Source organism: Bombina bombina, chromosome 1 (genome assembly GCF_027579735.1).
Source record: "Bombina bombina isolate aBomBom1 chromosome 1, aBomBom1.pri, whole genome shotgun sequence".
Taxonomy (NCBI): domain Eukaryota; kingdom Metazoa; phylum Chordata; class Amphibia; order Anura; family Bombinatoridae; genus Bombina; species Bombina bombina.
Window position 1 is genome coordinate 487,211,920 of NC_069499.1, and position 12,607 is coordinate 487,224,526.

Sequence of the window (12,607 nt, forward strand, 5' to 3'; positions counted from 1 at the left end):
ATGATACATCATGCGCTTTAGTTTTTTTGCATTTTTACAGTTACACATAATGTATTTAAAAAAACAAACAAACACTCAACAATACTTATAGAGCAATGCAGTCACTGCAAAAATGTACAGCTCCAGCTTTGTATCATACACTCTCTAACCTGAGGCACATTATACAGCTGTAAAGAAGTTGACTACCTAATTAATATGTAAATGCAAAATGTTTCTGTCACAGTGTGAGAATACTTGCGCTCCAAGATGGTGGCGCCCAGTACATAGAGGTGGAGCTCACCATCGGACAACATTTCAAAGGTTAAAATTGGAACGCGGCTTTAAAGAGGGCTGCAGCAACAGGAGGGAAAGAAATAGCATAGTGAGTACTAACCATTCTAGAGTAGTTTAAATTGTGTTCTCTAATATAAAGTGCTTAAAGGGATAGGAAACTCAAAATTAATCTTGAATGATTTAGACCGAGCAGGTAATTATTAAGACTCTTTTTAATTCACTTCTATATTCAAATGTGCTTTGTTCTCTTGGTATCCCATGTTGAAAAAGAATATGCACATATCCTACGCTAGTGGTATCTAGCTGCTGATTGGTGCCTGCACACATTTGTCTCTTGTGATTGGCTAACTAGATGTTTTCAGCTAGATGCCAGTATTGCAATGCTGTTCATTCAGCAAAGAATAACAAGAGAATGAAGCAAATTTGATAATAGAAGTAAATTAGAAAGTTGTTTAAAATTGTATGTTCTATCTGAATCATGGAATAAATTTTTGGGGTTTCCTGTCCCTTTAAATTACAAAATTACAGGTGAAAATTCAGTAAACCAGGGATATTAAAATTGTAATTTCTTAGCTACTAAGCGTTGTCTGGGTCATAATTCTTAATGTGGGATTCAAATTTAGAATTTGTTTAACAGGTTTGCAGATATTTCCTTGAAGCAATTGAAAACAACAAGTATGGATGGTTTTGGGTTTGCCCAGGAGGTGATGTCTGCATGTACCGCCATGCACTCCCTGCTGGATTTGTGCTTAAAAAAGATAAAAAGAAAGAAGAGAAGGAGGAAGAAATTTCATTGGAAGACTTAATAGAAAGAGAGGTATGTAACAGTGTGAAACATTTGGATTTATTTTATATGACCTCTGTTTTTGCCTTTGTCTTACATATTGTGTTTAGTGCCGCCTCAGTGTTCCTCCCAGGACCTATTTAGCAGAAACGCCACCCATCTGATTTTATTGACCACCCAGCTAAAATTAGCTCTCTTTTCTCCTGTTAAGTGTAGTCAGTCCACGGGTCATCCATTACTTATGGGATTATATCTCCTCCCTAACAGGAAGTGCAAGAGGATCACCCAAGCAGAGCTGCTATATAGCTCCTCCCCTCTACGTCATACCCAGTCATTCTCTTGCACCTAACTAATAGATAGGACGTGTGAGAGGACTGTGGTGTGTTAAACTTAGTTTTTATTTCTTCAATCAAAAGTTTATTTTAAACGGCACCGGAGTGTGTTGTTTTTTCTCAGGCAGCATTAGAAGAAGAATCTACCTGAGTTTGTCTATGATCTTAGCGGTCGTAACTAAGATCCACTTGCTGTTCTCGGCCATTCTGAGGAGTGAGGTAACTTCAGAACAGGGGATAGCAGGCAGGGCCCACCTGCAAGGAGGTATGTGCAGTAAATTATTTTCTGAGGAATGGAATTGACTGAGAAAATACTGCTAATACCGATGTAATGTAAGTGCAGCCTTAAATGCAGTAGTAGCGACTGGTATCAGGCTGATATGTATGTATGTATACTCTGAGGTATTTCTGGGGAATGGAATTTCACTAAGAAAATACTGTCTATATTAAAGTAATATTTTAGCCTGCACTGCAGTGAAAGCGACTAGCAGCAGGCTTATTAATAACACTTCATAACTTTCATTTTTAAAAACGTTTACTGGCATGTTAATCGTTTTTTCTGAGGTACTTGGTGATAAAACTTTATGGGCATGATTTCTCCAACATAGGTGTGTCCGGTCCACGGCGTCATCCTTACTTGTGGGATATTCTCTTCCCCAACAGGAAATGGCAAAGAGCCCAGCAAAGCTGGTCACATGATCCCTCCTAGGCTCCGCCTACCCCAGTCATTCTCTTTGCCGTTGTACAGGCAACATCTCCACGGAGATGGCTTAGAGTTTTTTAGTGTTTAACTGTAGTTTTTATTATTCAATCAAGAGTTTGTTATTTTGAAATAGTGCTGGTATGTACTATTTACTCAGAAACAGAAAAGAGATGAAGATTTCTGTTTGTATGAGGAAAATGATTTTAGCAACCGTCACTAAAATCCATGGCTGTTCCACACAGGACTGTTGAGAGCAATTAACTTCAGTTGGGGGAACAGTGTGCAGTCTCTTGCTGCTTGAGGTATGACACATTCTAACAAGACGATGTAATGCTGGAAGCTGTCATTTTCCCTATGGGATCCGGTAAGCCATGTTTATTCAGCAAGTAAATAAGGGCTTCACAAGGGCTTATTAAGACTGTAGACTTTTTCTGGGCTAAATCGATTCATTATTAACACATATTTAGCCTTGAGGAATCATTTTATCTGGGTATTTTGATATAATAATATCGGCAGGCACTGTATTAGACACCTTATTCTTTAGGGGCTTTCCCAAAGCATAAGCAGAGCCTCATTTTCGCGCCGGTGTTGCGCACTTGTTTTTGAGAGGCATGGCATGCAGTCGCATGTGAGAGGAGCTCTGATACTTAGAAAAGACTTTCTGAAGGCGTCATTTGGTATCGTATTCCCCTTTGGGCTTGGTTGGGTCTCAGCAAAGCAGATACCAGGGACTGTAAAGGGGTTAAAGTTCAAAACGGCTCCGGTTCCGTTATTTTAAGGGTTAAAGCTTCCAAATTTGGTGTGCAATACTTTTAAGACTTTAAGACACTGTGGTGAAAATTTGGTGAATTTTGAACAATTCCTTCATGTTTTTTCGCAATTGCAGTAATAAAGTGTGTTCAGTTTAAAATTTAAAGTGACAGTAACGGTTTTATTTTAAAACGTTTTTTGTACTTTGTTATCAAGTTTATGCCTGTTTAACATGTCTGAACTACCAGATAGACTGTGTTCTGAATGTGGGGAAGCCAGAATTCCTATTCATTTAAATAAATGTGATTTATGTGATAATGACAATGATGCCCAAGATGATTCCTCAAGTGAGGGGAGTAAGCATGGTACTGCATCATTCCCTCCTTCGTCTACACGAGTCTTGCCCACTCAGGAGGCCCCTAGTACATCTAGCGCGCCAATACTCCTTACTATGCAACAATTAACGGCTGTAATGGATAATTCTGTCAAAAACATTTTAGCCAAAATGAACACTTATCAGCGTAAGCGCGGCTGCTCTGTTTTAGATACTGAAGAGCATGACGACGCTGATAATAATATTTCCGAAGGGCCCCTAACCCAGTCTGATGGGGCCAGGGAGGTTTTGTCTGAGGGAGAAATTACTGATTCAGGGAACATTTCTCAACAGGCTGAACCTGATGTGATTGCATTTAAATTTAAGTTGGAACATCTCCGCATTCTGCTTAAGGAGGTATTATCCACTTTGGATGATTGTGACAAGTTGGTCATCCCAGAGAAACTATGTAAAATGGACAAGTTCCTAGAGGTGCCGGGGCTTCCAGAAGCTTTTCCTATACCCAAGCGGGTGGCGGACATTGTTAATAAGGAATGGGAAAGGCCCGGTATTCCTTTCGTCCCTCCCCCCATATTTAAAAAATTGTTTCCTATGGTCGACCCCAGAAAGGACTTATGGCAGACAGTCCCCAAGGTCGAGGGAGCGGTTTCCACTTTAAACAAACGCACCACTATACCCATAGAGGATAGTTGTGCTTTCAAAGATCCTATGGATAAAAAATTAGAAGGTTTGCTTAAAAAGATGTTTGTTCAGCAAGGTTACCTTCTACAACCAATTTCATGCATTGTCCCTGTCGCTACAGCCGCATGTTTCTGGTTCGATGATCTGATAAAGGCGGTCGATAGTGATTCTCCTCCTTTTGAGGAGATTATGGACAGAATCAATGCTCTCAAATTGGCTAATTCTTTCACCCTAGACGCCACTTTGCAATTGGCTAGGTTAGCGGCTAAGAATTCTGGGTTTGCTATTGTGGCGCGCAGAGCGCTTTGGTTGAAATCTTGGTCGGCTGATGCGTCTTCCAAGAACAAGCTACTTAACATTCCTTTCAAGGGGAAAACGCTGTTTGGCCCTGACTTGAAAGAGATTATCTCTGATATCACTGGGGGTAAGGGCCACGCCCTTCCTCAGGATCGGCCTTTCAAGGCAAAAAATAAACCTAATTTTCGTCCCTTTCGTAGAAACGGACCAGCCCAAGGTGCTACGTCCTCTAAGCAAGAGGGTAATACTTCTCAAGCCAAGCCAGCTTGGAGACCAATGCAAGGCTGGAACAAGGGAAAGCAGGCCAAGAAACCTGCCACTGCTACCAAGACAGCATGAAATGTTGGCCCCCGATCCGGGACCGGATCTGGTGGGGGGCAGACTCTCTCTCTTCGCTCAGGCTTGGGCAAGAGATGTTCTGGATCCTTGGGCGCTAGAAATAGTCTCCCAAGGTTATCTTCTGGAATTCAAGGGACTTCCCCCAAGGGGGAGGTTCCACAGGTCTCAGTTGTCTTCAGACCACATAAAAAGACAGGCATTCTTACATTGTGTAGAAGACCTGTTAAAAATGGGAGTGATTCATCCTGTTCCATTAAGAGAACAAGGGATGGGGTTCTACTCCAATCTGTTCATAGTTCCCAAAAAAGAGGGAACGTTCAGACCAATCTTAGATCTCAAGATCTTAAACAAGTTTCTCAAGGTTCCATCGTTCAAGATGGAAACCATTCGAACTATTCTTCCTTCCATCCAGGAAGGTCAATTCATGACCACGGTGGATTTAAAGGATGCGTATCTACATATTCCTATCCACAAGGAACATCATCGGTTCCTAAGGTTCGCATTCCTGGACAAACATTACCAGTTCGTGGCGCTTCCTTTCGGATTAGCCACTGCTCCAAGGATTTTCACAAAGGTACTAGGGTCCCTTCTAGCTGTGCTAAGACCAAGGGGCATTGCTGTAGTACCTTACTTGGACGACATTCTGATTCAAGCGTCGTCCCTTCCTCAAGCAAAGGCTCACACGGACATTGTCCTGGCCTTTCTCAGATCTCACGGATGGAAAGTGAACGTGGAAAAGAGTTCTCTATCCCCGTCAACAAGGGTTCCCTTCTTGGGAACAATAATAGACTCCTTAGAAATGAGGATTTTTCTGACAGAGGCCAGAAAAACAAAACTTCTAGACTCTTGTCGGATACTTCATTCCGTTCCTCTTCCTTCCATAGCTCAGTGCATGGAAGTGATCGGGTTGATGGTAGCGGCAATGGACATAGTTCCTTTTGCGCGCATTCATCTAAGACCATTACAACTGTGCATGCTCAGTCAGTGGAATGGGGACTATACAGACTTGTCTCCGAAGATACAAGTAAATCAGAGGACCAGAGACTCACTCCGTTGGTGGCTGTCCCTGGACAACCTGTCACAAGGGATGACATTCCGCAGACCAGAGTGGGTCATTGTCACGACCGACGCCAGTCTGATGGGCTGGGGCGCGGTCTGGGGATCCCTGAAAGCTCAGGGTCTTTGGTCTCGGGAAGAATCTCTTCTACCGATAAATATTCTGGAACTGAGAGCGATATTCAATGCTCTCAAGGCTTGGCCTCAGCTAGCGAGGGCCAAGTTCATACGGTTTCAATCAGACAACATGACAACTGTTGCGTACATCAACCATCAGGGGGGAACAAGGAGTTCCCTAGCGATGGAAGAAGTGACCAAAATCATTCTATGGGCGGAGTCTCACTCCTGCCACCTGTCTGCTATCCACATCCCAGGAGTGGAAAATTGGGAAGCGGATTTTCTGAGTCGTCAGACATTGCATCCGGGGGAGTGGGAACTCCATCCGGAAATCTTTGCCCAAGTCACTCAGCTGTGGGGCATTCCAGACATGGATCTGATGGCCTCTCGTCAGAACTTCAAAGTTCCTTGCTACGGGTCCAGATCCAGGGATCCCAAGGCGGCTCTAGTGGATGCACTAGTAGCACCTTGGACCTTCAAACTAGCTTATGTGTTCCCGCCGTTTCCTCTCATCCCCAGGCTGGTAGCCAGGATCAATCAGGAGAGGGCGTCGGTGATCTTGATAGCTCCTGCGTGGCCACGCAGGACTTGGTATGCAGATCTGGTGAATATGTCATCGGCTCCACCTTGGAAGCTACCTTTGAGACGAGACCTTCTTGTTCAGGGTCCGTTCGAACATCCGAATCTGGTTTCACTCCAGCTGACTGCTTGGAGATTGAACGCTTGATCTTATCGAAGCGAGGGTTCTCAGATTCTGTTATCGATACTCTTGTTCAGGCCAGAAAGCCTGTAACTAGAAAGATTTACCACAAAATTTGGAAAACATATATCTGTTGGTGTGAATCTAAAGGATTCCCTTGGGACAAGGTTAAGATTCCTAGGATTCTATCCTTCCTTCAAGAAGGATTGGAAAAGGGATTATCTGCAAGTTCCCTGAAGGGACAGATTTCTGCCTTGTCGGTGTTACTTCACAAAAAACTGGCTGCTGTGCCAGATGTTCAAGCCTTTGTTCAGGCTCTGGTTAGAATTAAGCCTGTTTACAAAACTTTGACTCCTCCTTGGAGTCTCAATTTAGTTCTTTCAGTTCTTCAGGGGGTTCCGTTTGAACCCTTGCACTCCGTTGATATTAAGTTATTATCTTGGAAAGTTTTGTTTTTAGTTGCAATTTCTTCTGCCAGAAGAGTTTCAGAATTATCTGCTCTGCAGTGTTCTCCTCCTTATCTGGTGTTCCATGCAGATAAGGTGGTTTTACGTACTAAACCTGGTTTTCTTCCAAAAGTTGTTTCTAACAAAAACATTAACCAGGAGATTATCGTACCTTCTCTGTGTCCGAAACCAGTTTCAAAGAAGGAACGTTTGTTGCACAATTTGGATGTTGTTCGCGCTCTAAAATTCTATTTGGATGCTACAAAGGATTTTAGACAAACATCTTCCTTGTTTGTTGTTTATTCCGGTAAAAGGAGAGGTCAAAAAGCAACTTCTACCTCTCTCTCTTTTTGGATTAAAAGCATCATCAGATTGGCTTACGAGACTGCCGGACGGCAGCCTCCCGAAAGAATCACAGCTCATTCCACTAGGGCTGTGGCTTCCACATGGGCCTTCAAGAACGAGGCTTCTGTTGATCAGATATGTAGGGCAGCGACTTGGTCTTCACTGCACACTTTTACCAAATTTTACAAGTTTGATACTTTTGCTTCTTCTGAGGCTATTTTTGGGAGAAAGGTTTTGCAAGCCGTGGTGCCTTCCATTTAGGTGACCTGATTTGCTCCCTCCCTTCATCCGTGTCCTAAAGCTTTGGTATTGGTTCCCACAAGTAAGGATGACGCCGTGGACCGGACACACCTATGTTGGAGAAAACAGAATTTATGTTTACCTGATAAATTACTTTCTCCAACGGTGTGTCCGGTCCACGGCCCGCCCTGGTTTTTTTAATCAGGTCTGATAATTTATTTTCTTTAACTACAGTCACCACGGTACCATATGGTTTCTCCTATGCAAATATTCCTCCTTAACGTCGGTCGAATGACTGGGGTAGGCGGAGCCTAGGAGGGATCATGTGACCAGCTTTGCTGGGCTCTTTGCCATTTCCTGTTGGGGAAGAGAATATCCCACAAGTAAGGATGACGCCGTGGACCGGACACACCGTTGGAGAAAGTAATTTATCAGGTAAACATAAATTCTGTTTTTTTCCACATGGCTGTCGTTTTTTTCTGAATAAAAACAGTTTACTGAGCTTCCCCACTGTTGTAATATGAGTGGGAGGGGCCTATTTTAGCGCTTTATTGCGCAGTAAAAATTTAGTCAGTCTTCCTATTTCTTCCTCCATGATCCAGGACGTCTATACAGAGCCCAGGGGTCTCCAAAACTAGTTTTGAGGGAGGTAATCACTCACAGCAGACCTGTGACAGTGTGTTTTGACTGTGATAAAAACGTTAATTATTAAATTGTTATCCGTTTTTGGGTATTAAGGGGTTAATCATCCATTTGCTGGTGGGTGCAATCCTTTGCTAACTTAATACATTTACTGTGAAAAATTGGTTGCTATAACTATTTTGGTTCATTGTTATTTCAACTGTGACAGCTTTTTGTGCTTCTTAAAGGCACAGTAGCGTTTTTTATATTGCTTGTATATTTATTTAGAAAAGTATTTCCAAGCTTGCTAGTCTCATTGCTAGTCTGTTTAAACATGTCTGACACAGATGAATCTCTTTGTTCACTATGTTTAAAGGCCAATGTGGAGCCCAATAGAAATTTGTGTACTAATTGCATTGATGTTACTTTAAATAAAAGTCAATCTTTACATGTAAAGAAATTATCACCAGACAACGAGGGGGAAGTTATGCCGACTAACTCTCCTCACGTGTCAGTACCTTCGCCTCCCGCTCAGGAGGTGCGTGATATTGTGGCGCCAAGTACATCAGGGCGGCCCATACAAATCACTTTGCAAGACATGGCTAATGTTATGACTGAAGTACTATCTAAATTGCCAGAATTTAGGGGTAAACGCGATCAGTCTGGGGTAAGCACAGAGTGCGCTGATAATAATAGAGCCATGTCTGATACTGCGTCACAATTTGCAGAACATGAGGACGGAGAGCTTCATTCTGTTGGTGACGGCTCTGATCCAAGTAAACTGGACTCAGACATTTCAAATTTTAAATTTAAGCTTGAGAACCTCTGTGTATTACTAGGGGAGGTATTGGCGGATCTGAATGATTGTAACACGGTTGCAATTCCAGAGAAAGTATGTAGGCTGGATAAATATTTTGCGGTACCGGCGTGTACTGACGTTTTTCCTATACCTAAAAGGCTTACAGAGATTGTTAACAAGGAGTGGGATAGACCCGGTGTGCCTTTTTCACCCCCTCCCATATTTAGAAAAATGTTTCCAATAGACGCCACCACACGGGACTTATGGCAGACGGTCCCTAAGGTGGAGGGAGCAGTTTCTACTATGGCTAAGAGCACCACTATCCCGGTGGAGGATAGCTGTGCTTTTTCAGATCCAATGGATAAAAAGTTAGAGGGTTACCTTAAGAAAATGTTTGTTCAGCAAGGTTTTATATTACAACCCCTTGCATGCATTGCGCCTGTCACGGCTGCGGCGGCATTCTGGTTTGAGTCTCTGGAAGAGACCCTTAGCACAGCTCCATTGGATGAGATTATAAACAAGCTTAAAGTCCTTAAGCTAGCTAATTCATTTATTTCTGATGCCGTAGTACACTTAACCAAACTTACGGCTAAGAACTCCGGATTCGCCATTCAAGCGCGTAGAGCGCTGTGGCTTAAATCATGGTCAGCTGATGTGACTTCTAAATCTAAATTGCTTAATATTCCTTTCAAAGGGCAGACATTATTCGGGCCCGGTTTGAAAGAAATTATCGCTGACATTACTGGAGGTAAGGGCCATGCCCTGCCTCAAGACAGGGCCAAACCAAGGACTAAACAGTCTAATTTTCGTGCCTTTCGTAACTTCAAGGCAGGAGCAGCATCAACTTCCTCCGCTCCAAGACAGGAAGGAACTGTTGCTCGCTACAGACAGGGCTGGAAACCTAACCAGTCCTGGAACAAGGGCAAGCAGGCCAGAAAACCTGCTGCTGCCCCTAAGACAGCATGAAGTGAGGGCCCCCGAACCGGAAACGGATCTAGTGGGGGGCAGACTTTCTCTCTTCGCCCAGGCTTGGGCAAGAGATGTCCAGGATCCCTGGGCGTTGGAGATCATATCTCAGGGATATCTTCTGGACTTCAAAGCTTCTCCTCCACAAGGGAGATTTCATCTTTCAAGGTTATCAGCAAACCAGATAAAGAAAGAGGCGTTTCTACGCTGTGTACAAGACCTCTTACTAATGGGAGTGATCCACCCAGTTCCGCGGTCGGAACACGGACAAGGGTTTTATTCAAATCTGTTTGTGGTTCCCAAAAAAGAGGGAACCTTCAGACCAATCTTGGACTTAAAGATCCTAAACAAATTCGAATAGTTTCCATTTTGAACAATGGAACTCTTAGGAACTATCCTACCCATGATCCAAGAGGGTCAGTACATGACCACAGTGGATTTAAAGGATGCCTACCTTCACATACCGATTCACAAGGATCATTACCGGTATCTAAGGTTTGCCTTCCTAAACAGGCATTACCAGTTTGTAGCTCTTCCCTTCGGGTTAGCTACGGCTCCAAGAATCTTTACAAAGGTTCTGGGCTCTCTTCTGGCGGTACTAAGACCGCGAGGCATAGCGGTAGCTCCGTACCTAGACGACATTCTGATACAAGCGTCAAGTTTCCAAACTGCCAAGTCTCATACAGAGTTAGTTCTGGCAATTCTAAGGTCGCATGGGTGGAAGGTGAACGTAGAAAAGAGTTCTCTATTGCCACTCACAAGAGTTCCCTTCTTAGGGACTCTTATAGATTCTGTAGAAATGAAAATTTACCTGACGGAGGACAGGTTATCAAAACTTCTAAATGCTTGCCGTGTCCTTCATTCCATTCAACACCCGTCAGTGGCTCAGTGCATGGAGGTAATCGGCTTAATGGTAGCGGCAATGGACATAGTACCTTTTGCGCGCCTGCATCTCAGACCGCTGCAATTGTGCATGCTAAGTCAGTGGAATGGGGATTACTCAGATTTGTCCCCTCTGCTAAATCTGGATCAAGAGACCAGAGATTCTCTTCTATGGTGGCTTTCTCGGCCACATCTGTCCAAGGGGATGCCCTTCCGCAGGCCAGATTGGACGATTGTAACAACAGACGCCAGCCTTCTAGGTTGGGGCGCAGTCTGGAATTCCCTGAAGGCTCAGGGATCATAGACCCAGGAGGAGAGACTCCTTCCAATAAACATTCTGGAATTAAGAGCAGTTCTCAATGCTCTTCTGGCTTGGCCTCAGATAGCAACTCTGAGGTTCATCAAGTTTCAGTCGGACAACATCACGACTGTGGCTTACATCAACCATCAGGGAGGAACAAGGAGTTCCCTAGCGATGATGGAAGTCTCAAAGATAATTCGTTGGGCAGAGTCTCACTCTTGCCACCTGTCAGCGATCCACATCCCAGGCGTGGAGAACTGGGAGGCGGATTTTCTAAGTCGCCAGACCTTTCATCCGGGGGAGTGGGAACTTCATCCGGAGGTGTTTGCCCAACTGCTTCATCATTGGGGCAAACCAGATCTGGATCTCATGGCGTCTCGCCAGAACGCCAAGCTTCCTTGTTACGGATCCAGGTCCAGGGACCCGGGAGCGGTACTGATAGATGCTCTGACAGCTCCTTGGGTCTTCAACATGGCTTATGTGTTTCCACCCTTCCCGATGCTTCCTCGATTGATTGCCAGGATCAAACAGGAGAGAGCATCGATGATTCTAATAGCGCCTGTGTGGCCACGCAGGACCTGGTATGCAGATCTAGTGGACATGTCGTCCTGTCCACCATGGTCTCTGCCTCTAAGACAGGACCTTCTGATTCAGGGTCCTTTCAAACATCCAAATCTAATTTCTCTGAGGCTGACTGCATGGAGATTGAACGCTTGATTCTATCAAAGCGGGGATTCTCGGAGTCAGTGATTGATACCTTAATACAGGCTAGGAAACCTGTTACCAGGAAAATTTACCATAAAATATGGCGTAAATACTTATATTGGTGCGAATCCAAGAGTTACTCATGGAGTAAGGTTAGGATTCCTAGGATATTGTCTTTTCTACAAGAAGGTTTAGAAAAGGGTTTATCTGCTAGTTCATTAAAGGGACAGATCTCAGCTCTGTCTATCCTTTTACACAAACGTCTGGCAGACGTTCAGGCTTTGGCTAGGATTAAGCCTGTGTTTAAGACTGTTGCTCCGCCGTGGAGCTTAAACTTAGTTCTTAACGTTCTTCAAGGTGTTCCGTTTGAACCCCTTCATTCCATTGATATCAAGCTGTTAACTTGGAAAGTTCTGTTTTTAATGGCTATTTCCTCGGCTCAAAGAGTCTCTGAGTTATCGGCCTTACATTGTGATTCTCCTTATCTGATTTTTCATTCAGATAAGGTAGTTCTGCGTACTAAACCTGGGTTCTTACCTAAGGTAGTCACTAACAAGAATATCAATCAAGAGATTGTTGTTCCATCATTGTGCCCTAACCCTTCTTCAAAGAAGGAATGACTTCTGCACAATCTGGACGTCGTCCGTGCCCTGAAATTTTATTTGCAGGCAACTAAAGATTTTCGTCAAACTTCTTCCCTGTTTGTCGTTTATTCTGGACAGAGGAGAGGTCAAAAAGCTTTGGCTACCTCTCTCTCTTTTTGGCTTCGTAGCATAATACGTTTAGCCTACGAGACTGCTGGACAGCAGCCTCCTGAAAGGATTACGGCTCATTCTACTAGAGCTGTGGCTTCCACTTAGGCCTTCAAGAATGAGGCCTCTGTTGAACAGATTTGCAAGGTTGCAACTTGGTCTTCACTTCACACTTTTTCAAAAT

General features: G+C 43.8%; 1 protein-coding gene across 1 annotated transcript in view; it reads left to right on the forward strand.

Annotated features, from left to right (window-relative positions):
• ZC3H15 (zinc finger CCCH-type containing 15) overlaps positions 1 to 12,607 on the forward strand; it is a 97,654-nt gene that overhangs the window by 66,608 nt on the left and 18,439 nt on the right. Inside the window, exon 6 of the mRNA XM_053698540.1 lies at positions 911 to 1,090. Within this exon, the coding sequence (XP_053554515.1) occupies positions 911 to 1,090 (180 nt within the window). The remainder of the gene's footprint in view (positions 1 to 910; positions 1,091 to 12,607) is intronic.